The 27,720-nt window shown below is 51.9% G+C and overlaps 1 protein-coding gene across 1 annotated transcript in view; it reads right to left on the minus strand.

Moving 5' to 3' along the window:
* The window catches only part of ITGA11 (integrin alpha 11), a 50,805-nt gene extending 29,187 nt beyond the window's left edge, over positions 1-21,618 (minus strand). Inside the window, exons 1-3 of the mRNA XM_014952711.1 lie at positions 21,469-21,618; positions 14,074-14,185; positions 1,248-1,357 (exon numbers count right to left, since the gene is read on the minus strand). Coding sequence (XP_014808197.1) covers positions 1,248-1,357; positions 14,074-14,185; positions 21,469-21,520 — 274 coding nt within the window. The 5' untranslated portion in view covers positions 21,521-21,618. The remainder of the gene's footprint in view (positions 1-1,247; positions 1,358-14,073; positions 14,186-21,468) is intronic.
* Between the last annotated feature and the right edge of the window lie 6,102 nt (positions 21,619-27,720).

Below are 27,720 nucleotides of genomic sequence, written 5' to 3' on the forward strand. Positions count from 1 at the left end.
CTGGTACCCAGGCAGGCTGCACCTTGCACCCCTGGCTCTGGGATGGGGAGCAGGATGCTCCCCACCAGCTCCTGCATCCACGGCGTGGGGAGGGCAGGGGCAGAGCCCTGGGTCCCACAGCAACTCATCCTTCTCCACGCCATGGTCATCTCTGCCGCAGGCTGGCTGTCAGCTTGGCATCCCCCCAGGGCAGCTCCGCATCTGGTTTTACTCAAAGGGCCTCAGAGGATTGTGCTAACTAGACAAGTTAATTAGGGGAGGAAAAAAAAAATAAAATAAAATAGGATGTGCTCGTGGCACTGATCTCTTCATCTGAAACTTGTTTCCAACGGGAAAAAGAAAAGGATTGCTTTTTAGCAAGATTCAAATTTACGCACACAGGACATTTGTTTTCTTGAAGAATCTCTATGTTCTCACAGCAAATACCAAAAAAAAAAAAAAGGAAAAAAGAAAACAATGTTAAAAAAAAAAAAAGAAAATATCTGGAGCCAATCAATCAAATACTGTGGCCGATCCAAAGTTCCTCCTCTCTTATCAGCTCTTGTAGAAACCCAGGACAGTTCAGATTCATAATGATGAAAAATAAAGTGAGAATGGCTGCTCCAGATGCTCCAGTGTTGAAAAATTCTAGACCTTGCCCCTAAATCCCAGCGATGCTCCTCAGGACCATGAGAAAGTCCCTGTTTCTCACATTCCCTGCTGAGATGGGGATGTACCCATCGGGTGTCCCACCTTGGGCGGCAAAGGGGACTTGTCCCCCTGCACCTTGCACTGCCCCAACCCAGGCAGGGCACGTCCCAATATCGTGATATTGTGCTGTTGGCACGGCTGGGGCTGGACCAGCATGAGAAACCTTGAGAAAGAGCTTGCTCTCTCCATCCAGGGAGGTGGGATTGAGAAGTCTGCCAGACTGGAATCAGGTATTTCCTAGCGGGACCATTATCCACTGACGCATTTACCCAGATCATTTAACAAACCCACTTAAGCTATGTTAAAAAAATAACTTTTTTACTTTCTTCCAATTCACTTCATTTACCCAAACGTTGCTTAAAGCTCAGCACTGGGAGTAACGTGAACACCTGAAATAATTCCCCATCTAAAAATTCTCCCAAAACATGCAGTCCTCGTGCTTCTGGGGACAGTGTGGACAACACGACAGGGTGCATCTTCACAGACTGAATCAGTGATTAAAAGCACCGTGTTAATAAAGGGCTGGTTCCCCTGGCTGCCCCCCGGGTGTGCAGTACCTAGGTTGAGCTTGGTGCAGTTGCTGTGGGTGTCGCTGGTCACCGGGCACTTGTAGACATCTCCTGTCTTCTGCTGGCCGTTGGTTTCGTAGGGAGCTCCCACCACCAGCCTGCAGGAAAGAGGGGTCCATCAGTGCCCAGAGGCTGGATGGGAGGTGTGGAAGCAAACCCATGGCCATTGCTAGTGGGGAATAAAATGATTCCCAGCCCAAGCTCCCGGTACGTGGGTCAGGAGGTGGCAGGAGAAGGTCCCTTGCTGGGAGGACACCCTCATTCCCCCAACCTGACTCAGTGCAAGCAGGAAAACCACTATTTTGACTATTTTGACTTCCCCTTCCCACGACAGCAGGCAGCAATAAGCCAGGGATGATGACTCACTGCTGCTTGGAGGTAATGGCCATCAGATGGAACGGGGGCAAACAAACGCCTGGCAGCGAGTGAAGTCTCCAGAAGTATCTGGCAGCGTGGGGAGGAGTGGGGGACCCCCATCACCACCTTGGCTCACGGCTGGCACCAGCACCAGGGTGGCACAGAAACCTTCAGCATCCATCTGAGGTCCCCACAGCTGCCCCTGGGAAGGAGGGACGGAGGTGTCCCCCCCTGAAGGTAAGAACCTTGAGGTAGGAACATTTCATGCCAAGAGTGTCTTCAGGACATGGATGTGTATGAAGGAGTCATACCTGGCAATTCCCCAAGGAATACCAAGGAGCTGGCACAGCAGTAACTGCAAATCACACTGGGATCCACGATGACTTTTCCCCACTAAGAGGCTGAAAAAGTGAATTTCCAGGAGTTTTGCTCCAACCTGGGTTTTCTCCTGTAAGCAGCCCAGAGCCATACCCCAGCTCAGCAGTGTGAGGGAACGTTGGGCATCTATCTATTCTTTCAAATAAGAGGAGCTGATAAAAACCCCCATACACCCACCAAGGGTGCAGGCCACTAGTTGGGATGTATCTGGGACATTGCAAGCATTTTTCTCACTTTTTCTTGTGGATTTGACCAGAATAATACAAAACAGCAAACCAAAGGAGGAAGGGAGCAGGACCTGAGGAATTTGACCATTCCTTCCAGGCTAGTTCAAAAATATTCCGAACCACAGGCTATTGGCATCTTCTGCTCCCAATGTGTTAGCCCAAAATAAATCTGCACCCAAGTCCTATCAGTGGATGCAACCGTCCAAGTCCGGATCGGCAGATAAACAGGAGCTCCTTAGTTCTGCACTGCCCTGACCTGGCAAAATGACTGTCCCCAGCACAGATGTTCCCTGTTACACCAGAAATAGTTTCTTTTTAAAAAAAAAATAAAAAAAAATCATCAACCATGCTGCTTCTGCAAAGACACTAAACACTCGTTCTTTTATTCCATCGCTATAAAACGGAATTGCTCGCCAAATTAAAACCTCCAAAAATCTAAGCAGTGCTTAAGGATTCTCATGGAAATACTTCCTGTCTTACAGCTTCACTGCAAACATGGAGATTAATTAGGGGAAAATAATAACCATCTGGAATGGTCCTCAATAGCATCCAGAAGCTCAGGGAGATCTGGTACCTTCTCCCTGACCTGTAGAAGGAGTTTGCTGGTGTCCCTCTGTGCCTGCCACACTGTTGATGTCCATTTGCTCGTGGTTGGAGATGGGGGAGGATGGTGGAAGATGTGAAAAGGTGTGGGAGGGGGAGAGAAAAGACCTCAAAGGTGAAAAGACCTCAAAGGTTGTGACACCTCAGGAGATGACGTTCTCATTGTCAAATTCTTCATTCCAATTGAAGAATTTAACTCAGACAGAATTTAACATGAAATTCTTGGTGTGGCTCCACTTTGATCCCCCCCCCCCTTCCGCCTTGATTACCCCCCACAGCAGGAAAATCCTAGTGGAGACTTTCCCATTAATTAATATTCATGTATTAATACCATCACACCAGCCATTAATAAATATTCCCGACACCAGGGGAATCTCTTTCAAAGGCAAGAGGATGACGAGGGGGAACCACCCATTCCCCCAATTCCCCTGCCCTACGTCAGGGCTGGAAGCTCAAAAAAAAGCCCAAATATTTACAGCCGCTGCCACGAGTGCAGAGGGGTTGTGAAGCTCAAGAAAACAGAATTTTTGTTTCCCCAAGACAATGGCATTGTTTTCCCTTTTCGGTTAAATTTCAATGATTAATTAGCTGGAGCTGTCAAATTCTCATGGAAACTTGGCAGCTGGGGGAAAGGCTTTTCCAGCTGTTTGAAAGGTGCCGGTCGCAGGGATGTGTGAAGTGTTCCCTGATGTCATCTCCCAGAGATGCTGCTCACAGGTTGCTTCCAAACCCCTTCCTTTACTTTGTGGTCTATAAACCTGAGCTCTAAATGGTTTGGATCGGTTTTCCCTGGGGGAAAAAAATAAAAAAAAGAGAAGTCCTATCCCAAATCACCCCCAAATCCAATTGGAGCATCATCTAGGGAGCCACCCCCTGCTCCATCCCAGCTTTCCCCCTCCCCACACACCTTTGGGTCACCCCAAATCTCTGCCCTCACCTCCCCAGAGGGTTGCAATCCCCCCCAACTCTGGCCACAACCAAAGCCCTCTGCAAAGAGCGTAGCGGCAGGCCCTTGCGTCATGGCTTGGCTAATAAATGAAGCTTTAAAAGAAAATAAGAACCAAACAATCCCGCCCTCGCCTTCCTTTTCATGTGCTCCTTCTGGGGAAAACAAAAGCAAAGCAGAGGGATTAAATGTGAAGAGCGCAGACTGCTCAGAGCAACATGTCTGAGGACGTATTTTTAACTTTCATCCTGGGAAAAAACAACAACCTCCCCAAAAAAAGAGAAAATAAAAAAGGAAAACTAGGCTGTTGGTGGAAATACCCGAGGAGCCTCTGCTCTGCCTGAGCACCGAGGGAAGTGGAAACTGAATTTCTGCCTTGCCAGCAAACCGGCATCCGCACCCGTGCTGGGTCCTGCTCCCCCATGTCCTGCCCGGGCTGGGGACGGGATGGCTCTCTCCGTCACTGCAGGCTCACAGCAAACCCCAAAATGATGTGTCAAGCTCAATTTCCTTTTTTTTTTTCTTTCATTACACATGCACAAGCAGCCTGCACAGTGCTTCCAGCACGGCAGGGCAACATAAACCCCAAACGCTGCCGTGCTGCAGTGTCTGAAGCAATTACAGTCACAGCTTCTTGGCAGTGATTGAATTATTGGAGTTTTTTGTTTGGTTTTTTTTTGTTTTTCTTCCCATAGTCAAAACATTATCGGGTGAAATTCCCTGTGTCACAGAAATTAATTCCTGCCAGTTATCTCGCTGCTAAACCCAATAAATGATGTTTGGCTGGAGCACGCATCTCCCAGAACAACATCCGTCCTCGATTTGAAGGCACCAGGCGATGGAGGGGCTGGTGTTTCCCTGGGAAACTTCTCACAGAGTTCAATACTTAAATTTGGTGGCCATTTGGATGTACCTGCAGGCTCCTGCACTGATCCAAAGGGACGTGCCTGTCCCCAGCATCCCCTCCCAGAGGAGCGTACCACCACCATCAACCCACCTCCAACAGTCCTGGGTCTGCTTCATTTATTTAGTCCCAATTTATCTTCATTTATTACTCTCTACTGCATAACTTTTAAATTCTCCCTCTTGCCCCTGAAGTGCTGTTGGCTTTTTAACCTGCACTTTACCAACCAGCATCTTTTCACCAGCAAATTCCTGACTTTTTAAGGGAATAACCCCTTCCCTGGCACAGCAGGCTCCCTGGGCACGTTGCAGAGAGGTTGCAAAGCTCATTTTGAGCCTTAAAATATTTTGATTAAATGGAAAGAAATCAGGAAAGGAAGGTATGTCTAGCTGGTGATGCGGGAATGTGGGGATTAGGGAGGAATGGAGAAGCAGCTATGCTTTTCACAGGATTTTTCAATCAATGGGACACTTAATCTCCTGCAAGGCAAATTCACTCGCGGTTAATTTATTCAAGATGGAACTGGATGAAGAAGTGATTAAGGAGGTTCAGGAAAGGGAAAGTTCAGCTGTGGAAAACTTTAAATGGGATCAGGGCTCTTTGGAGGGAGTGTGACAGAGGAATGGACTTTGAAATGTTTTTCTCCACATTGGCAACGGTGGAAAAAAATACCTAGTGGGAGTCCAAGGAGCAGCAGAAACGGAGGAGAAGTCAAGGAGATGGGGGCACAGGAGGATGTGGGACCTGAAGATGAGTCCTCAGTTTGACAGTAGCTTTCTGCGTGGGCTCTGGCAAATCATTTTATCAATCTATGATGATTTTTTCATCTTTAAGTATGAGACAGCTCCACTGTAGAGCACAGGCAACGCAGGATGGCTCTGCTGATGGTGGTGACCCCATCATATTGCTTGGGCAGCAGTGGGCAGACTGGTGTCCTGGCCAGTTCTGCTCACCGTGAGCAGACAGAAGTGGTGTGTTGGTGACCAAAGGCCACCACAAAAATGTGCCTGGGACAGACGACTGTGGCCAAGCATCGGGTAACCTCCAACGTGGACTCAGAAAGGGAGTTCAATGGTGAGGGACAATGTGCCTGGGCACTGCTGCTGATCCTCTCGACCCAGGAGAGGCTGTTCCTCCTGGCCACGGCTGTTTCACCCACACCTTTCTTTCCTGCATGGAACATGGTCCCATTCTGGTGCATTTCTGACCACCTCCAGCCCTCACACTGCTTCTGGGCCCATGTCCTTCATGCAGCTCTGGAGGGGCTCTTCTCTAGCACCCAGCTTTGGGCTGACTCATTACTGATGAGCCATTTTGGCTCATTATTTAGTGGTGTTACACCCTTTGTGAGACTCTTTTGCCTACTGAGCACCTCAAATCAACCTTGGCAGACGCATTCCTGGTGGAGGCATTAGACCCTCTGGCTCACTCCCAAGTCTCCCCATATCACCCTAATTAACAGACAACCTACTAACGACGGAACAGTCACAGTGCTCCTTCCCCTTATATTTGGTGAGTTTTAGGGGATTTCTCTCACAAGACCTCCTTGTTTTGAGGTTTGGGTCCCACTGACCTCACAGTGCCCAGTGCAGGTCCAGTCTCAGACCCGCTCCTGGGCATGAGCTTGGTCCCCACCTCTGTCCCTGCAGGATGCTCTCCCTCTCCCACCGACGCACACAAACACCCTACGTAGTTGTTTTTTGGTTGGTTTTTTTTTTTTTAGAGGCTGATCGACGTTTTCTCTGCTTTATGACAAACCCTCTCATTGCAAAACGAAACCCAAACACAGCTGTAATTAACCCAGCTGTTCCACGCCAGGGAATGGATGCTCCTAATTACACAGCCTGGGCTGCAAACCCCTCCCGTGGCTGGGCAGGACCCCGCCGGCCATCTCCCCCCAGCTCCTGGTGGCCACGTCACAGGAACAGCCCCCAGGAGACCCAGGACCAGGAGATGGGACGGGAGAGGGAGGGAAACAGGGTCCAAGCCCCTCATGCTGCTGCAGGAACCCCACAGCCACGGCCGGGAAGCAAAATTACCGGCGCCTTTCCTTAAAATAGCGGCTGCAAAACACGGCTGAGGAGCTCGCAGAATATTGTGGTCGGCAGTAATGATACTTTCTTATTTTTCCGGGTGTAATTTTTTCCCTTTTACTTAGGGATATTGTAATGAAGAGGTGTTTACAGGCAAGGCCCGACAGTGATTCTTGGCCCAGCCAGGGGGTTTCCACGGCAGCCTTTGGAGCTGCTGGCGGATGCTCTCCGCCGGCTGCACGTGGCCATCAGGACTTGTCTCTGGCTTTCTTCTGGAGGTTTCCAAAGCAAACATTGATCTGTGACTCTCATTCCCACCAGGTGCCTCTTGTTTTCCCCAGACACCCATTATCAGCAGCTAATGGCATTTGAAGGGGGTTCCCCCACCCATGCATTTCTGTGTGGGAGGCACTGTTGGGTCACTGGCTGCAATATCACAGCTCTGTCCAGCTGCCTTTTGGTGCTGAGACCAGGGCACCAAGCCCCCTACCCTAAATAATGAAGATGTGGTTGCCAAGGGCTTTTTATGGGCAAGTAATATGGGATGGAAAGGAGCAAGACCCCCCTTTCTCCATAGATATCTTCATAAATGAGGCTATAGATGCTTCACAGCACACACGTATTGTGGTGGCACAGGCAGGACTTGGTGCCCATCCACCTCCAGCCTCCCCATGTCCCACAGTGGGAGGGTTGCTGGGCTCTAGGTGCTGTGCCTGAGGCTAACACTATGGTGCAATGAGGATGCTTTGAAAAAATTAAAGAAACCAACACCGAGGAGATTATTTTCCTCTCTACACCAATGGCCTGGCTGCCAAAGCTCATGCGTGATGGGTCTCCTCTGTGTCTTCCCAAAATTCACCTCTGAGAAGGAAGCCCACCCCTGCATCACAGCAAGTGAAGGAAGGTATGGGAATGCTCCTCCTGCCACAGCAGTTTGGAAAGCCCTGGGTAAACCCACAAGGTTGGGGCAGAGGAAATTTTCAGGCTCTCAAGGTGGGGAAGGCAAGACGGAGACGCTGGGATGCCCGGGAGCCCAGAAGCTGCGGGGCAGCCTCTGGCTGGTTTGTTGTGCAGCCCAAATCCCCATTTCTGCATGTGCCTCCCCCAGGTTCCCTCACAGAAACAGAATACCAAGTGAAGTTCTGCTTTTTTGTGCTGGACGGGGTGGCAGACCTTTTCCTTCCTCTTTTTGGTTGCAAGGGGACATCCTCCCACCAGCCCCTCTCTTCTGCAAGCCCTACAGCGATAACACGAGACCGCATCTCTTTCCCCAATTACACTAAATGCTTTCTTAAAAAAAAAAAAGAACAAAAAATATGAAAGGGCCTAACCTTGCAGCTGATGCAAGTTGACCCCAGATTCTATGGTAACCACGCTGCTTTATGGCAAGGAAGACCTGCCCCAGGGATGTCAACTGCCCCGAGAAGGTGCCGGGCAGGGGCAAACCAACCTGTGGAGCAGCCCCAAAGAGCCCAAGCGATGCCAACAACAGAGCCCATGGGATTTTCTGGGAAAAAAAAGGCCATACTGTGCCCCAAAGAAAAGGAACAACCCCTGAAGAGGATGGGAGATGGGGTGGGCTGCTAGAGCATCCTGCAGCCCCGGCGCGGTGGGAGGGAGAGCCGGGAGCAGACATTATCCCCGCCGGAGGAATGCTGTGCAGTTATGTACCCTCTCACCAAAATAATCCGAGAGCTCGGGTACCGGCCAAACCACAGGAGAATTACAGCCAAGAAAGCCTCTCGCAGTAGTAGGGAAATAGCAAACCCTTTAACTGTTTTTCCAGATCAGCACAATTATAGCTTTAAATCCACCCAGCAGATTTTTCTCTCTTCTCCCTCCTCCTTTTTCCCCGCTTTGGCTGTGCTCAGACTGGAAACGTCATGTCTGTGCCTGGGGCAGCCGTGGGGATGGGGGCTCGGGGCTGTCCCCCTCCTTGGGAGGTGGGGGGATTAGCCCTGGGGTGCTCATGAGGATGAGCTCTTGGAGGGCAGTGGAGAGCTGTGAATGGAGTGGTCCAAGGAGGGTCAAACCCTTCACCGAGGCTTCACATCACCCCTTTGGGGGAAAGTGGGGTCAGGACAGGATGGGACATGAGCTCAGGAGGAAGAGAGCACCTACAGAGTATCCAGCACCCCAAATATTAGACCCACAGCCCTTGTAGCCCACCCACTTGCCAACGTGGCCAAGGACCCACTCCCCAGCCGTGCCACCTCGCCAGCAGCATCAGCAAAGCCCCGGCCTCAGCCAGCTTGGGAATGCTATATTTATTATTTTTATGGCTTCTGAAGGCTAATGGATGTTTATTCCCAGGGCTTTTCCTTCCACAGCCAGCTCTTCTCAAGCTTCATTTTTTGCATAGCTGGAAGCTTTCAATCCGCAGACAGAAGCCGGCATGGGGCAGCAGTCCCAGTGTGGAGCATCACAGCTGCTGCTGTCTGCCCCATGGGGCCACAACCCAATCCCCCCCCCAGGCCCCTTTCCATCTCCTGCTCCTGTACTGGGGTGTCTGGTGGCAATGGAAAGCAGAAGCTGGTGGGTGGTGTGTCCTTCTGTGCAGGAATGGGTCCCTTTGCCCTTCCCTAGGGAGCGACACAGCTCCTGCTCATGGCACAATGGGCAGCCACCAGGAAAAGCAAATGGGAGGGGGGTGATGAAAGATGGAGGGAACTTTTCCCTTTTTAATCCAATTTTGGACATCTAAGAATATTTTCTCCCCAAACTCAAGATTCCAGGCTGATTTTGCCACAAACTTCCACATAGAGCATGAGGAGAGCACTCATGGGGATGGGAGCTTCCATGTTTGAGGGACATAAGTCCCATGTGCATTTGTGGAAACTCTGTCCATGTTTGAAAGCAAGTATTTTGCCCCCAAAAAAGCCCATCGCAGCAACAAGGGTTCCCGAACTCACACTATTCATACCTTAAATACCCCCAAAATGACATGAACTTGGGGCAGAGGAACAGCTCCAAGCCAAGTCACCCCTTCAGGTCAACACCACGATCATCTCTGCTCTTACAGTAACTCCCTCTCCTACCAAAACTCCTGCCAGACACTTTACCCCCAGCACAGCCACACAGGAACTCCTGTTTCCTTCAGATTTCACCCAAGATGCCCAGCCCTGGGGACTGGGGATGTTCAGACCCCATAATGCCAGGTCCTGCTTGCCCTGCCTGCACTGGGAACGTTGCTGCTCTACAGAGCTTTGGTGCACATTGGGATGAGTTTCGGTAACCTGCTGTCATTTTTTCCATTCACAGACTTGGAGGAGACACTCAGGTTGCACCTCCAGCTTAATGAAAAAAAGAGAGAAAGTCTGAGAGCCGCTTGCTGCTTGGGAAGGTGGTGAGCAGAGAAAAGCCACCCCACAAATTGATGAGCTTTTCGAGCAGTATATATCCAAGCAGGTTTTTTTTTTTTTCCCCTGAAGTTTAATAATCTGAATTCTTTCCTCCCAGATTTTCCACTATCAGGGTTGCAGTTACAGCCCCCATGTGCAAATGATCCATCTCCCTCCCTGAAACCTTAGAAAAAGGGAAACAGTCACGACCAAAAATATACCTAGAGAATATTATATAGAAGTTTGTATACACTCAGAAATGCCTCCACACACACACACGCATATATAAATATATATATAAAAGTTGCTTTGAAACCCTTCTAAAACCATCCACACTAGCCAAAAGCAGCATTAGAAGACTCAGACTGAAGGATAGGTGCCAAAGTCCTCAGATTCCACATTTGGTATTTGGCAGCCGGGTCTCTGCACGTTGCTATAACCATTGCTCCTGTACGAACCCTGCTCCTGAGATAACCATTTAGTTTCTCTGAGCTCTTCTGCATTTCAGCAGGTTTTGTTGGACTCCTCTGGGATGGCATTGAAGGATGGTCGTCTGGCTCCTGCCTTACCAGCAACTGGTTTCATCTTAGCATCATCTCCATTTCTTCTGCTTCCTGCCAGCTCCTGGGGCTGGCTGAGATTCGGCACAATTATTATCCTGCTCTCTCTGTATGTCCTTGGTTTATACTATAGATGTTTTGTTTGTTCAGTCATTTATCCTTTAACCAGAGTGAGTCATGGTGGCTTCATTTTTTCACTGTGTACGCATATTTAATAGATATTTTATACTAGATAATTACATATTTAAATACACACTGTATTCGTGTATGTACATACATCATTCTCTGCAGAGGACATCCATTTTTTTTTCCTGCAGAGGAGAAAACTACAGCTGTGTCCTGCCTAATGTTGGCAGGAGAGACGTGAGAAGGGCCAAAAGGAGCCAGTGCTGGTCTTTGCTCCAGTGTCCTACTGGGAAAGGAGGCAAAATCCTCCCTTTGCTGGTCCCCAGGGAAGCCAGGCCTTGACCACCCCATCAGTGACGGTGGCAGCTCAAAGACATGAGAAAAAAAAGCATAAGATGCCCCAAATGACATGGGAATTGCAGCTCCTGGGCTGGGGTGCAGCCAGGATCACGCCTGAAACAGCATCTATAGTTACAATTGGGCTGAAAATACTAAAAAAAGAAAAAAAGGGTGTTTTCCACCAATCTCTGCAGGATCTCTCCTTCAGAGAGCTTGCTTTGGGCAGAAATCTCTGCAGATGAGCAGAGACTGTGTGCTGCTGTCCCCCCCTAGCAGGGAAACCAAACCCTGAGGGGCAGGGGGTGTATAAATACCTCAGCCAGGACCTCAGCAAGATGGGCCGAGGGATGGGACAGGTTCCACCACATCCATGTCCTGCACCTCCTACCCAGGGATGGGCAAGAAGGGTCTGTCCTCTGGAGCAAGGTTCAGCTGTGGTCCAGGAGGATTTTTCCACCACAAAATGATGTCATTTTGTCATTTAAGGAGCACGGTGGCCCATGAGAACCTTGGAGCAAGGTACCTGTGTGCCATTCGCACCCGGTTACACTGCCCTCCTCCAAGGGGAGATGTTTAGGATGAAATGAGATATGGAAAAGGAATAGTGTCCAGAAGCAGCGGCAGGGAGGAATGTGATGGCAAAGACACTCAGTTCCTGCTCTTCATCTGCTTCGGAGAACCACGATCTCCAAACAGCCTTTCCTAGACTTAGCCCTGACCTGGGGGGCACCTCTGTGGAGCCACAGCCTCTTGCAGAGGCCAGCGCAAATACCACCAAATTCTTGGGGTTTTGGATCCATTCCTGATAGAAAAATATTTCACAGCAGAGGTCTGTGCAAACGCAGAGCTCACATGCTCTGAAGCATCAGGTCGGCCACCCTGGAGAGTATGGTCCCCATCCCACCATCTCACAGTCTAGGCCCTGCCCGTGGGCAGGTAAAGGATGGAGACACCAGGTTGGGCTGATGTTCCTTAAGAAATTAGGCACACGGTGCCACCCAGATGTGCTCCAGCATCACCTGGAGGGAGATGAGGATGGTAGACTTCAGGCCAAAGTGGCTTCCTCCACTAACATCATCCATCCCCCACCCAGGTCTCAAGCAGGATGTGGAAGGAATTTGCTGGAAATACTCAACAGCCGTGTTTATGCCATGGTCCAGTGGCTTTGCCACAAGCAGTTGTGCTGTCAGCCTACCCAAAATTCCTTACCCCCCCCCCAAAAAAAAGCATTTCTTTGGGTAAATATCCACATTCTCAAGCAAAGAAAGGGTGGAGGGCTGTGCCCCATGCCAGAGGTTTCTGGCTTGTTAGCTGTAAGCTGGCTGCTTGGGGAATAGTCCCATGGCACAGGTTCATGGACGAGGAGGATGAAAAGGATCCCAAGAGACCACCTAGTCCCTCACACAGCCCCAGGCAGAGTCAGCTCCAGGAGAAAGCTTCCTGTCTGCTCTGTGCAGACCTGCTCATGGACCACAGGGATGTCCCCCCTGCAAGGAGGCTCTGGTACTTGGCACAGTCACGCTTCTGGGGAGACTCAGCCTGTCCATGACCAGCCCTGTGCTTGGTCTTGAGCTGAAGCAGCAGAATAGCTCATCCCTGCCATGGAGGCGTGAGGCTCTGACCTTCAGGGGGACACTGGGTGCTAAAATACCTGCTCAGGACCAATCTCTGCAATGGGGCAGAGGCAGCTTCATGGACTACACCCCCAGGCAACCTCCTCCTCCCTTCCCAGAGCACACGCTCTCAGCAGAAAGCTGAACCTTATCCCACCATTCAAAGCTTTATGAATATTAACTTGGGTCTCTGATGGACAGCAGAAGGAAACAGTGACCCTGAGTGTGGATTTAATCACAAACAGCTCCCAGGGATGCAGCCGGGAGCACTGGAGCCTGGATGGTCCCCACAGCCCCCATACGGCATGGGGACCACAGCATCAGCGTCACACCATTAACTGGGGGCACAGTTTTTGGGAAAAAACATGCAATCCTGTGGGAAACCAGGGCCTGGAGCCAGCAGAAAGGCTCCCCACAGTGTGCCTGGGCGGCTGGCCCTGACCCTCCATTAAGCAGAAGGGAAGCGGGGAGGTTTCAGGCCACGCTGATGGCATCCGAGGAGACCAAGGTTAAAGCCAAACCACCCTGTTCCTCCTTACAGTGAAACATCACCTCAGCTTGAAGGCACAGGACAGGGTCCAGCCCCACATCCCCCTCCAGCCCCAACAAAGATCATGCAAAGGCAGCACAGGTCTGAATTTTGGATGTCAAAGGTATCCATCTGCATTAATTACAGAATTACTTGCTGCCTTAAGCCTGGATCTCCCCGTGGGGCAGATCCTTCAAGGCACAGGGAATTCAATTGGTTTTGGAGCTGCTCTCATCACTTCAGCATCCAGATGTGCTCTTGGAGAGCACCGGGGGCTCCGCCAACATCTGTGCAGGATCCCTCAGCAGGGACAAGCCCTGGCGAGGAGCAAAACCTGCCGTGAAACCCAAAACCCAAGCAAAGCCCATCCGAATCTCATCTCGCTCTCACGACAGGCGCAGGCGGGTCTGAGCGCTTCTGCAGACGGCGGCTCCTTGGTGGAAACTACATAAAATAGGATGGCCTCCACCCAAAACCCAGCTGGGCTTCCAGCAAGCGTCGGAAGCCAAGGGGCTCCAGGGAACCATGAACCTGCCTGGAGCAAAGCCCCACGCACGGCACCTGCCACTGAGACGCAGCCAGGCAGGACCCAGAGCCCAGCACCATCCACACACTTACACTTATCAAACACAAAATATAGTTATCCTTCACCTAAAACTCCTCACTATCCTCTATCCTCTAGTTTGCCCAGGATGGCTTCACACCGGCATCACCAAGAACAAACTTGGTTTCTCTTAGAGCTGGAGCACTGCCCACCCCAAACTAGTGGTCCTATGGAGAAGGAGGAGATATTCAGTGTTTTGGGTGGGCTGCTTTGGATCCCCCTCCTCTTCAGAGCCCAGCGCAGAGCTTACTTACCATTTCTTCCCCCCGATGTCATGCTGCTGCACTGTGTAGCCAAAATATGCTTCCTTAGAGCCAGCTATGATTTTAGGCCTCTTGGTGTCAATGTTGAAGGCATCACTGAACCCTGGGAAGAGAGAAGAAGGATCCCATCAACAACAGTGCTGAACAGTAGGAAAAAAGACATTTTTTTTTCTGCACAGTCTCCACCTGTGAAAATATTCAAACCCCAAGCAGACATAGCCCTGAACAACCTGCTCTGGGTGACCCAGCTTGAGCAGGACTCAGACTACATGATCTCCAGAGGTTCCTCAACCTCAACCCTTTCTGGGAATGCTGCTCCCTCAAAATGCACAGCCTGCCCCAGGAGGGTCCTGGGCAAGACAGGGTTGGTTTTACCCCCTACCAGCAGCTCTGCGGCACAGCATTCTCACATGAGGGAATTCCATGAGGAACAGGAGACTGCAATACCCAAAGCACACCAGCTCCACCTTACCTGCAGCCACCCAGCACTTCTCTCTCCAGCACTGAGCCCCCAAAGGAGTAGACAGCCCCGGAGCTGCAGCTTTAAGCAGGTTTAATTAGGGTTTATGGGCCACAGCTGCACAAGTCCTGGGGGACAGCCCCTTTCCCCAGCACACCTGCAAAGGGACTTCACCCCAGGAGGCACCAACGTGCTCCTCAGAGCTAGTGCCATCACTGCTACCAAAGCAAAAGTGTGTTTCAGGTACCAATGTGCTCCTCATAGCTAGTGCCCATCACTGCTACCAAAGCAAAAGTGTGTTTATGGCTCTTAAAGGAACAAATATTTTTCCTTCTAGGCCACTGTAAGAGTGAATCCGCTGAAGGCTGGGCTGCCTGGATGGGCATGGGGACATCTGACATCTCCTGAAGCCCCCTGTGATGGGTGACACTGCTCTGCAACACTTTGTTTCTTCAGCCATGGAGCAGCAGCTGCCTGTGGTGGAGATGGCCACCACCATGTCCCCACACACCCCCGGAAGGGACCATGGGGCAGGGGTGCATAGGAAATGTATGGCCATACCAGATGTGCCCGGTCTGGAGCCCATCACCCATCCCAGCTGTCCCCATGGGCCACCTCCTGCCATCCCCAAGGGTTTTGAGGACCAAAGAGACAAAGCTGGGATTTGCTTTTCCCATGGGAGAGAAAGCCATGGGGCGTTGCAGGGGAGAAGTGGCTCTGGAGAGGGATGTCCCCAAGGATGGATGCTCAGACCCGAATTGGGTGATTTTGGGGCTCAGCCCCCTCCCCAGGGATGCTCTGGAGGATGCCCCTTCCTGCAGGACAGCGGGAGCAGGATCCTTGGCCACAGATTTCCAGCTCTGGGGATCCTGGTGCTCACAGCCTGTGTGGGTCAACTTCCAAGAGCAGGTTGCTTGCCAGGGAGCAAATTCTGGGGGGTGACTCTAGCAGCTCCCTCTCTCTGCCAGGAGCTGGCCCCAGCAGCAGGGTGTGCAGACAGGGGGGTCAAGCCAGCCCCCCCACAAACAGGGTGTCTCGGGGCTGCTGGAGATGCCCCTTTTCCTATCCATGGGTGCAGGACCTGCCACCAATTGTGCCCACGTTCCTCCTGGGTGCAAAATGCTGCAGCCACCCATGTCCCACGTCCCATGGTCCACATCCCACATCCCATGGTCCATGTCCCACAGCCAGCAGGTATCATCCCACAATACCCTCCTGCATATCTTTAATCAGAGATACGTACATTTTGGCTCAGACCAGCACCACGTTCAAACCCTCTGTGGGTGCAAGGGCTTCTACAGGGAGGTGGTTTTTTAATTTACAATATTATTTTCCCCACGGATTTGCTTAAGCACAGAGGGCCATGGCCCAGGTCCCAGCAAGGAGCAATGGGAGGGGAGCCGGTGCTGGGATATGCCAGAGACAGGATATGCCATAGCCAGGATATCCCAGCTCTTTGTTTGCCTTTGGGCAGAAAAGTAGCTGCAGTTGCAAATAAAAGCTCCTGGCGTTCCTAGTGAGAAGTGCTTTAAAAGCAGCAGAAGGATCACGTTTGGTATTTATAGGAGTATAAAGGGGCTGTCAACAGGAGAGGCTGAGAATGCTGCTTCCCAGGCAGAAAAAGTCAGGATGGAAAAGTGTTTTTATAGGTAGGAATGTTAGGGATAAACCTGACTTTTTTTTTTTTTTTTTTTCAGTCAAAAGAACAAATCTGCAACGTTGGCTCCGTCAGCGGAGAACGCCGGAGTCTCGCCAAGGAGAGCTGAGGTAAGGAGCTTTAAAATCCTACAAAAAGAAATTCTAGAAAGCAGGGGTGGGGTGTGTGTGGGGGGGAAGGAGACAGGAGGGATGAGAGCCAGCATATTTTGTGGTAGATTGACCTTATTTAACATTACAAAACAAATTAAAACCTCCTCTGAGTTAACTGTTACCCAGTGGAGAAACGGGGGCCAGGACCGGTCATCTGGAGGAGTGATGGGAAAGAGGGGGGAGGGAGGTTGTGGGGAGCTGGGAGCATCCTGGGGTGTCCCATCACTGCCACCAGCAAACTGGGGTGACACCCTGGACCTGGCTGGAAGAGGGGGGTCCTTTGGGGAGGGCTTTTTTGGAAGTACTTCAAGCAAGGTTCAATTCCAGGTGATGCAGGAGCATTCTCATCACTTGAGTGCAGAGCGAGTGTCAGAGAAGATCTGACAAGTTTTCTTCTGATTTTTTTTACATTCAGCAGAGTTTCTCTGATTTTCCACTGCAGAACCCCAAACAGAGGTTTTAGGGGGGGGCAGGAACGCTGGGACAAGTCGGGGACCCCCATCCCACGTCTCCTTGCATTAGGACCCCACAGTACAGTTGTAACCACTTGCAAAAAGGCAGCCAGACTGGTCACAAAAAGCAACATAAACCCCCAAATAAATAGCACGAATTCTTCACTGGGTGCCAAGGTCTCTGAATCGGGGGCTCGTGCTGCTCACTGTGCTGGAGCATCCCACTCCTGGCAGGTAACAGGGACCGGGGGAAGCAATGGGGCTGGAAAAACAAAATGATCCAGAAAAAAAAAAAAAAAAAGTTTCCAGGCAATGGATGGCAGAGGAGAGGAATTTCAGAAAGCTGACAGATGTGGGTGCATTCGAGGCAGAAAGAAAAAAAAAAAACCAACAAAAAACACAAACCCAAAAAACAGAGGATATTTAAACTGGCTTAAACTAATGGGAGCTTTTTGAGAGGTTGTCAAGGAGATTTAGCAACCCGAAGAACCGACTCTCATTTTCTTGTCAGGAGTGACATCACTGTCATAAATAAGTGACCAAAAGCCACATGTTTTGCTTGTGCTGCAGCCAAGGCAGGAAGCCTCAAATACCTCCTTTCCGAACCGGAGCTTCTGTCGAGTCCAGATTTTTGATTCTTGTCAGATCAAATATTGAAAAGGGAAAAAAAAATGCAACAAAACACACCACACCAAAACACATTCAGGAAACAATACTGGGAATAAAAGCCACCTTTTCTGCCAAAAAGGATAAAAATAAGTCCTCCCTGTAAGGGAAACCTTCGGGAGGGGGATGCTCCTGGTGCCCCAGCACCCTCCTCACCTCTGCCCGTGCCTCCTGCCTGCATCCTTTGGGATTCTCCGCCGGCACAGGGACCCCAACGGCCCTGCTGTGCTGCCCCAAGGCTGCTTCTGCTGCCGTGAGAGGTCTGAGGCTTCAGCTCCCTGTCTTTCCTCCAAACCCTTACAATTTAAGGACATGCAAACTGGGCAGTGGAGCTGCTGGTAAAAATTTCTTCTTTTTTTTTTTTTGGACCGCGAGGAAAACACAGTCAATGTTTTTGACTTGCATGGTGCAAACCCAGCCTGTTTTGCTGGCTTCTGGCACTGTCACAGCTTGGGACAGGGTTTTTAGGAAGAGGTTGAGCCGACACAGTGCAGGGACAGGGTGGGAGAAGCATCCCAAAGGCTGCAGCTGGGTCGGGCTCATTGGAACCTGCATCTGGATCTGCATGGGCTCTTCTTGCCCAATTCCCCAGGGAAAAGGCAGTTTGCCTCCTCCCAGGCTGCTGCGGGTCCCCAGGGAGGAGATACGGGATTTGGGGGCACTACAGGTGACTCGAGGGAAAAGGTGTGGATGGGACACAAGAAGAGCATATGTCACGATGGGCTGTTGCTTTCTTGCAGGGATGACAGAGCTGCTGGAGGAGCCCAGGAGCACACGGCCAGGGGAAAACTCACATCTGCCAAAAACCCAGAGCGTGCCGGGGTCAAGCAGCTCAGTCTGGCACTTTGAAACTCGCCTTGCTGTTCTCACTCCTCCTACAGGTGACTCGAGGGAAAGGGTGTGGATGGGACACGAGGAGAGCGTATGCCACGATGGGCTGTTGCTTTCTTGCAGGGACAACAGAGCTGCTGGAGGAGCCCGGGAGCACATGGCCAGGGGAAAACTCACATCTGCCAAAAACCCAGAGCGTGCCGGGGTCAAGCAGCTCAGTCTGGCACTTTGAAACTCTCCTTGCTGTTCTCACTCCTGCTTCCTCTCTCATCGCTCCAGCCCAGGCGGGAGAGGTGACCTTGGTGATGGGGCAGGGGGTCCGTGGACCCCGGCGTCGCCACTGCATCCTCAGCATCCCTGGGAATGCCTCTGGGCTCTGCTCCTGTCACCCCATCCCTACCACCACTCTGGGGGCTTTGGTGGCATTGGATGCTCCTCTGCAACCAGTCTGCCATGCACGTTACTTTTTCTTCTCTTAGGATTGAAATATTTAGCTTAACCAGAAAACCTTTAAACTCGATATAGGGTATTTGGGCAAAAGCTAGCAGGCCCCGAGAAGGAGCAGGGTGGGCCACAGGTCCTCACGCTTCCTTCTGATTCCCATCAAGCGTTTTTTGCTGAATGAGATGCTGAAAGCACCAAATTCCTCTCCAGGTCTCTATCTCAAAGCCAGCGTTTGTCATCAGCTGGGGTTTGGTGGCTGCTGCCGCGGTGGACGGGGAGCCAGGGAATACTGAGGATGAACAGAGGATCAGTCATCGCCGGCTCGTGTCTTGTAACATTCCTGGTTACCCACAAAATCTCTGACAAACAGCCCCGGGGCATCAGCTACACAAGTACCTTGTGCTTCCATAATTCCAGCATTCTGGCCCCCCAAAAAGCTGGGGCCGGAGGGGGGGAGCTGTCTGATGGCCACGTTTTGCAGCGCTGAGGAATGTGTTGGTCGTTCATGTTCATTAGTGATAATGCAAGTGGCATCATGAATAAATAGTGAGTGGTCTCTGATCGCCCCTTTCCCAGGGAGATGCCAGGAAAGTGGTCGGTTGTGGGGGATGGGTGGGTGTTGTTGGCTTCTCAGAACCTCGGTGCGGGGGGTTGTTTAATAGATCTGCCCTGGCCAAGCCTTGGATGGATGGACAACTGGTAGGCAGGGAGGTGGGGTCCCTCAGCCCCACTGCTGGGGCAGGGCAGCCACCCAAAATTAAGTACCCACCATCAAACCCTGGACTGGAGGGTCCTTTGGGAGCCCACCTGGACAATCCATGGCTCAGCACCCCTTGCCCAGGCTCTCCCATTTTTGGCTCAGACCTGCACCCTGCTTGCACCGAAGCCTTGGGGAAGAGGAGCTGGCCTGATCCAAAGCTTTGGGACACCTTGGGTTGGCCCCAAGAAGGGCTGTGCACAGAGGGTTCCCCAGCCCTGCAAGGTGCCACCTGGAAGGGGATTGGCATCTCCTGCCTCCTCCCTTTGCTCTATTGCTGGTGACAAGTAGTAGCCAAGGAAGTGCCTGAGATGCCATGGTGCCTCCAGGACCTCCCAACCCATGGGACCATGCAAGAGCGGGGACAGAGACCGAGTGCAGGAGGTTGTCCCAGGGCCACCAGAGAGAGCCAGGAGGGGGGCTGACCTTGGGCAAAGCACCCAGGAGAGGCAGCGCTGCCCACATGGTGAAGGGACCATTCCCAAGGATGCACATCCCAACCTGGCTCCCCCAGCTCAGCCCAGGGCCCCGGGGTGGGGGTCCCCCATATTGTGCAAACTTGCTTTTAGTCCGGGGGGCAAAACCCCAATGTTAGTCCTCAGCAAAATACATCAACCAGTAGCCACAACGCATCTTGGTCTGGAGACCACCATGGAGTGCTGGAAGAGTTAACCCTTCCCACCAGCTCACGTTGGCTACATCAGTGATGCCATCGCTGGTCCCTTCCAGGTAGAGGGAGAAACCCCCATGGGCAGAGACCCCCGTGGGCAGAGACCCTGCCGTGGAGGGTTTCTGTTCATCCCGAGGCGGAGTCTCTGATTTGCCACATCCCCCAACCATGTTCCTCCATAAGCCACAGAGACCCAGGAGGGGAGGTCGCCCCAAGGGCTTGGTGCCCCATGTTAAGCAGGGTTGGGGCTTGTGCCACCGTCCCCGTGGTGGCCCAATGGGCCCCGGTGGCCCCACGCAGGCAGCCCCTTGCCCCACCGCGCTCGCCGCCGCCGCGCAGGGCGCAGACACATGTTCCCTATTAAAGCAAAGAAAGGCAGCTCCGCCGCAGCTGGCTTTAAAGGATCGAGCCACAGTGCAATTAGAAAGGGGAAAAAAAAGAAAAAAAAAAGCAGTAAAAAATAAAATCAACCCAAAACCCTCCTGCGCTTTTCCATCAGGATGTTTAAAAATGTTTGCCGTGCTGGCCGGCGGGGAGGCATGAGCTGGTGGCACTGCTTCTGGTAGTGGGGAAAAGCTCTTTTTTTTTCCCCATTTTTGCAGCACGGAGGGGTCCCAGCCTGGCTGCCCTGAGCCTGGGCTGCCCAAGGGAGGATGCCAGAAGTAACTGCAGCAGAAATGACCGCTGCTGGGGACCTTCTTTCTGCAAGAAGCCGAGCCCGAGCACGCCGGCCAGGGGCCAGCAAGAAACATAAATCCCCCCCAGCCCTCCCCGGCCCCCGGCAGGGCTCGTCCTGCAGGCACTCAGCCCTGTGGGGGAAGCTGCAGGCTCGCCTCCCAAAACCAAACACTTCCCTAAAACCTCTCTTAACTCATTGAACCCCAAGCAATTATTTTTTTTTACACGCCCCCCCCCCCCCCCTTGCAACGGGACACACCACCTGTGGGTCACAAAAGTTAAGAGTAGGAAAAAGGGTCTGGCTTTATTCTGGGGGGGCTTCCCCCCCTTTCCCTCTGATGTTTCACAAAAACACTAAGGAATCCCTCTCCAAGTGCAGCCCAGCCGAGGAGGGGGGCCGGGAGCTCGTCGCGTTGCCCCCCTCATTCCTGGGAGCCCCTCAAAAATCTCCATCCCTTTCAACTCCCCTTCTCCCGCCTCCCTCCCTCCTTCTCCAGGGAAGAACTTTTCCATCAGCCTTAACAACCCTGGGCTTTCAACAGCACCTTTCCCAAATAAGCAGAAAAAAGAAGTTATTCCCAGTTTCTTTCCCCCCTGGGCTGGGGGAGCGGGTCCTTACCGGGCAGGAGGCAGAGGGAGCAGGCGAGGAGCATCCCGCTGGGGAGGTCCATGGGAGCGCTGGCTGCCCTGCTCCCCGGCCCCGAGCATCGGCGGGAGGCAGCCAGCCAGACTGGTAGCCTCTCTCCTAGAGCCCTTTCCTTATCCCCAGCTTTTCCCGGCTCCCTGACAGAAGGCGAGCATTGGGAGGGAGTGGGAGGGACGAGGGAAACTTGTAGGAGGTACAGCTGGAGAGGACGGGAGAGGGGACAGCCTTCGCGCGGCCGCGGCACCCTTTAGGGATCGGCTTCCCAGCAGGGCTGTGATGGTGGAGAACTTCAACCCCGTGGCAGCACCCCGGTCTTCTCACCGTGGCACCATGTTGAGGTCCCCCAGGGACCCCTCTCCCTGTTGGGGAGTTGGTGATGGAACTGGAAGGGGTCACTGATGGTTGTGGGGTGCCATCCCTGGCCATTGCTGCTCCGGTGCCAGCTCCACTCAGGTGCCACCTCTATTAAACTCAAAGAGCTGAGATTTAGATTAGATGTTAGGAAGAAATTTTGAACTCTGAGGGTGGTGAGAGCCTGGCCCAGGTTTGTGGCTGCCCCATCCCTGGAGGGGTTCAAGGGCAGGTTGGAGGGGGCTTGGAGCAACCTGGTGTGGTGGGAGGTGTCCCTGCCCAGGGCAGGTTGGAACTAGATGATCTTTAAGGTCCTTTCCAACACAAGCCATTCTATGATTCTATTTGGTTGCCACCTCTCCTTGGGTGCCACCTCCAGCCACCTCCACTTGGGTGCCACCTGTGCTTGGGTACTACCTTGTCTCAGATGCCACCTAATCTTGGGTGTTACCTCTGTTCAGATGCCACCTCCAGCTGGGTACCACCTCTGCACAGATGCCACCCCCCAGGATGGATGGGGTGCCCACAACACCGAAGAGGCCACAGGGCACCCACCATGCAATGCTGGGGCACCCAGTCACACCATTTAGTTTCCCCAGAACCTCCCCAGGAGAGCCTGGTTGGGAAGCAAAATGCAAAGGAGCAGGAGGAAAACTGCTAATGAGTGTTTTCTTCCCCTCTCTCAGGGTTGTCCTTGGGCACGATGGGGTGTCCCTGCTGTCATTTAGGTCCCTCTGGCCCAGGCTATGTAGCCCAAAGCACCTGAACCACAGCAACGTTCCCAGGGTGGGATTTTCTCCCTTCCTCCTCTTCCTCCCTGTGCTGGGGACACCCTTTTGGGGAGATGCCCAGAAGGCAGCTCCAGCAGGGGCTCAGCTCCAGCCATGGTGAAGCTTTGGGGCTGGGACACAGCCCTGAGCACCCACAGGTAGACCATGCAGCCCAGCAGGGGTAGGTAGGACCAGCCACTGCCTTGCTTCCCCTTTTCCAAGCAGAAAAGATAAATCCAGTCTTTGGTTTGCTTTCAGACAGCAGATGTGACCCTGGAAGTCCTTCCTCACCCACCCTCCAGCCCAAGCCCTGTTCACCAACAGGAGCATCTCCACGTGCAGTTGGTACCTGCAGTCACCAAGCTCCTCGAGACCATCCTCGCAGCCAGGAGAAAAGCAAAGCCAGAATCACCCACCCACTGCAGCCACTGCCACCATGCCAGCTCTCCTCACCTCAAAGCAGAGGAGAAAGCAAGGTCTTAGATGGGCTTTTTGTCCCTCTTCCCACCCAGCCAAGAGCGAAGATCTTTTGAGATGGTTCCAAACACGAACGTCTCTGTCTATTGAGTGTCTGTCAGACAGTTTGGGGTCTGCAGGAGGGAGATAAGCTCCTCTGGAGACACTCTCGGATGAGACACAGTGTCTGGGGGATCCAGTTTCTTTTCATTCTCCCCTCTTCCCTCCTGAAAATATACGTTTGGGGTCTGTAGGCAGGAGAGGACACATGTCTGGAACAGAGATCAAAGCAGCCGTAGGATCCAAAACGGTGCAGAGACACGGATGCTCTGTGTTTGTACAGGGCTCCTTCCACCAGCAAAACGCTGCTTGACAGATATTGTCAGTTCTTAACTACGTCTCCCAGCTGTCTTCTCCCCCTGTAAAACTCTGGAGGAAAAAGCAGAAGATCAGGGGATGGCAGCACCTGACGGGAACTAAATGCATTTCTGGCGCGGTGAGAGTTAAAAAGGAGTTTTAGGGAATAAAAGGAAATATTAAGAAGCTTGGGCCGGAAGCGCAGATGAAATTTAAAGCAGAGAAAGCACAGAGGGAGGGATCCCCGAGAAGTGGATGTTCTGAGCAGAAGTCGTAGCCTCACTCCTCCTTCTCCCAGCCAGGGCTGAGACGGGGCACACAAGGGGAAATCCCTCGCTGGGAACAAAACTCTCCCATGCAGTTGGAAGCCAAGCCAGTTTTATGTGTTTTAAAAAAAAAAAAAATTACAAAATGCCTATATAACCTTGAAATTTGCATCTTGATTCAGTTTTCGCAGAGCTTGTTTGGAAGCAGAGCGCTGGAACCAGCTGGCTTGAAGGGTTTTGAAGGAAACATGGGGGTGAATCACACCACAGAAAGGATGCTGGGCCTCCTGTTGTCTCTCCCTCCCCAAACTGGGCAAGTGGGGTCTCAAGCACAACATTTCAGAAGTTAAAAAGCTCCATGGGAAACCGAGCAACAGCAGCTGCCTCCTGCCCTGGAGGCAAATTCCCTGACCTGGAAACCAGTGGAAAGTTGGATTTGCAGGGATCTGCTTCCCCTCCTGCCAAAGGACCAGCCATGAGAGGTTTCTCTGCACTGACCATGGTTCTTGTGGGGCAAAGCAAAAGGAGAAACCCCAGGAGCTGCTTTGGGTTCATGAGCGATGTCCATCAAACCCCTCCTGCTTCATCGCCCTTTACCTGCAAGGAGATTGTAAGTCCCTGGAGGTTTCTTAATAGTCTAAATTAGACCTGATTGGGATCACAGGGGAGCAGGGTCTTATCTGACTGGTCTTCTGCAAAATTGGTTTAAACTCTGCAGACCCCTCCTCTGCTGAGTTATCAGCCCTCCAGGTCACACCGAGCCTCTTCGCCCGAGTGAGAAATGCCAAGAGTTCAAAGGAGAAGAGCTGCTCTGTGATAATATTGATGTAATCCTTCCAAAATGTAAACAGCTGCCAGGGGAAATGATGGATGGGAAAACAAAAAAGAAACCAACGAGGAAATAATAGTATTTCAGTCCCTCGCAAAAAGTTGTTGAGGGGACATCACATGACATCCAGCAGAAAACTCAGCAGCAGGACTCCTTAATATCTAAAAAAGCCTACAGAAGATCATTTTCATGTCTCCATCATATGATATTAATCCTGCAAAAAGGAAAAAGCTGGGTGCATATTAAGGCCTGCCTTCCCACTTCATTTTTGGATCCCGCTCCGCTCTCTGCGCCGTTTCATCCAGCCCGTGCAGCACTTTCCAAAAAAACCTCTGCCTGCGGTGGCACGGGGCCAGGGGCAGCCGGGGAGACCCACATGTGCTGCCACGAGGCCAAAACACAAGCTCAGGCAGCTGAAGGAGGGTTATTATTTTATTTTTAATTTTATTTTCGCCCCCCATCTCCCAGCTGGTGGCTGAAATGGATGCAGCAAGGGGAGCAGTTTCGTGCGTGAGCATCTTTGTGGGATGAGGACCAGCATCTCCAATATCTCTATTTTGCTGCCTCAAACAAACAGCTAGTCCCTGCGCAGGCACTTGGAAAGGCAGTAGGAAAAGTTTTGCTGTGAGCTCTGCCTGGCTCTCAGTGAGCCCTTGGGATGGTTTTCTTTATATTGGGTTGTTTTGGGTTTTTTTTTTTGCTGTAGGAGTAAGGGATGCTGAGAGCCAGGATGCTGTGCTTCGCAGGTTCCATCCCACCCTGCTGCAAAACCAACCCCATGAGAGCAGCATTGAGCCCTCCAGGAATAAATCGGTGGAAAAAGTGAGAAACAAAACAGTTTTCCCCTGAAAGCAGATCAAAGAAGCAGCTTTCGGTGGAGAAGGGCAGACTTCAGCTTCCGACCCTGGAAAAGCCTGGCATCTGAGAAAAGTTTCTGCTCGTGGCACAGATGCCAGAAGTTTGTGACCAAAAAACCCTCGAATTTTCTCTACAACCTGACAGTTTCCAAGAAAAGCATCAAGGTGCAAACTAAGGTTTGTGCACGTTGGAGACCATCCATGCTCCGTGGCCAAACACCACGGGGCTTAAACCGCCCCGTCGCTTCAGCAGAAGCAAAACCTTGGAGCTGAACCCTGCACCTGAGCCCCGGGCAAAGCTTCTACCTTTCCGACCATCAGCATTTTCTGCAAATGCCAATGAAATTCAGGAAAAAAATAAGCAATGAGAGAGCAGGCAGGGACGGTTTCAACCCAGGCAGCAAGTTCATCTGGCTGCAGATCCGGTCAAGGAATTACACAAGCCATTCCTGAGCTGTTCCCAAAGGGAAGATCTCGTGTCTTCCCCAAATTAAGATCCTTGGATGGGCTTCTTACAAAAATCTGGATAAGGAGAATATTGCACTGACCGTGCCCTCGCAGCTTGCACGAGGATGACCCCAAGCTGCTGGGCTGAAGCAGGCAAAGTCTTCCTGCATCTTTTCAAGAGGAAAACCTACGAGTAGCTTTAACTTCCACCCATGCATCCAAGTCCCAGCTTGAGCTCTTGCCCCAACACCTCCAGAGCTGAAAGCAAACCCTACACGAGCTCCTGCTACCGACTCACCACCCACCTGACCTTCCTCCCCTAACGTTTTGAAGCCATCCCAACAGTTCACTTGCAGGTTTTTCCCACGTGTGGTCATTTTTTCCAGACTTCAGCCTTTTCCCCCACAGCAGATGCCTCCTTGTGCCTGACCTTTGGGAGGGTGTCATGTATTGGATGCTATCGCTTTTGGAGTTTTGGAAGAATTAAGCTAGGATACAAGGAATGTAAACAGAGGCCAGCAATGAAAACAAAATCCCTAAATTCACTAATATAAACCGAGGAAGGGCTGATGGGGATTTAATCGTGAGCTGCCTCGGGGTGATGGTGATGCAGAGGGTCTGGGATGCACCCCAGGGGTGCTTCTCCCACAGTTTTGGGGGAAGGATGCCCAGGCTACACGTTTCCGCAGCTCAGGAGCGCCAAACTCTGCCCAGCACCTGGGTCTGGGCTCAGGATTACACCCACAAGCAGGAAGGGGAAAAAAGGCAGGGAGAAGCTGGACCACCAGCAGCTCAACATGCTCAGACCCCCCTCCTGGGCGGGGCAGGATCTGTCACAGAGCTTGTGTGAGAGATTTGTCACCCTTGGGTGATGGGGAACAGCTCAAAGCCATCTGTGGAGGGGGAACGTGGGCCAGCAGAGCACGTGGTGCCGTCACGCCTGGCCATCCCACAGCCCCGCTGAGCTCAGGGCTCTGGAGACTCGGTTGTCCAAAACAAAAGCTGATGTAAACAGAAAGCCAGCCTCTCCCGGAGATTATCAGCTTCCTGTGAAGCCAGGACACGTTATATCTTTACAGAGACACAAGACCAGGGAGGTGAGAGCCTCCCCTGCCCTGCCAGCTCAACACCCGGGGGGAGAAACCTGGAGTTTTCCCACTTTGGGATGCTCCAGGCTATTTCTGTGTCCCACAGTTTGGGGTTCCTGCTCTCAGCATCCCACATCATCTGCAGGGTCCTACCTGCACTCGTCCTCCCCAGAGGGCACAGACCCCCATCTACCCTGTTCTCTGGAAGAATTAAGGAGGAGGCAGCTACAAGCAACACCCAGCTCCAGAAGAAACATCAGGGAATAAAATATACACTAACCCAAGAGAAATTCCTCCAGTGAAGGGATGCTGCGGAGACTGATTGGCTTTTTGTTTTGTGTTTTGTTTTCTAAAAAAAAAAAAGAAAAGAAAAAGAGGAAAGTAATTTAGCCTCCGGAAAGCAGAGACTTGGCACCCCCACCGTGTTTGGAAGAACTCTGGCCTTTAGCTCCCAGCACTCAATTAGCATGAGCTGTATTTATTAGCCCTCGCCAAAACACTTCTCTCCTTCCATGCCACCAAGCTCGTGCTGGGGCCAAACGCTTTCGCAGCCGAACCAGGGCTCACAGAGACTCAGGGAGGCAACAAAGCCCTGGCCAACTGTATTTTTCAAAAATATATTCAAAATCCAATAGCCAAGGCGATCCTCCTCGGGTATTTCTTAACATCTTGGCAATCGCTGCCCAGCTATAAACATCCACCTCCCAACAGATGACTTTACCCTTTGAAAGCTGCTTTTTTAAGTCTGCTAAAAACCCTCAGAGAGGGTGACCAGAGCCCCCCAGGACCCAACAGAGAGGGCAG

This window comes from Calidris pugnax, unplaced genomic scaffold (genome assembly GCF_001431845.1).
Source record: "Calidris pugnax isolate Ruff unplaced genomic scaffold, ASM143184v1 scaffold187, whole genome shotgun sequence".
Classification (NCBI taxonomy): domain Eukaryota; kingdom Metazoa; phylum Chordata; class Aves; order Charadriiformes; family Scolopacidae; genus Calidris; species Calidris pugnax.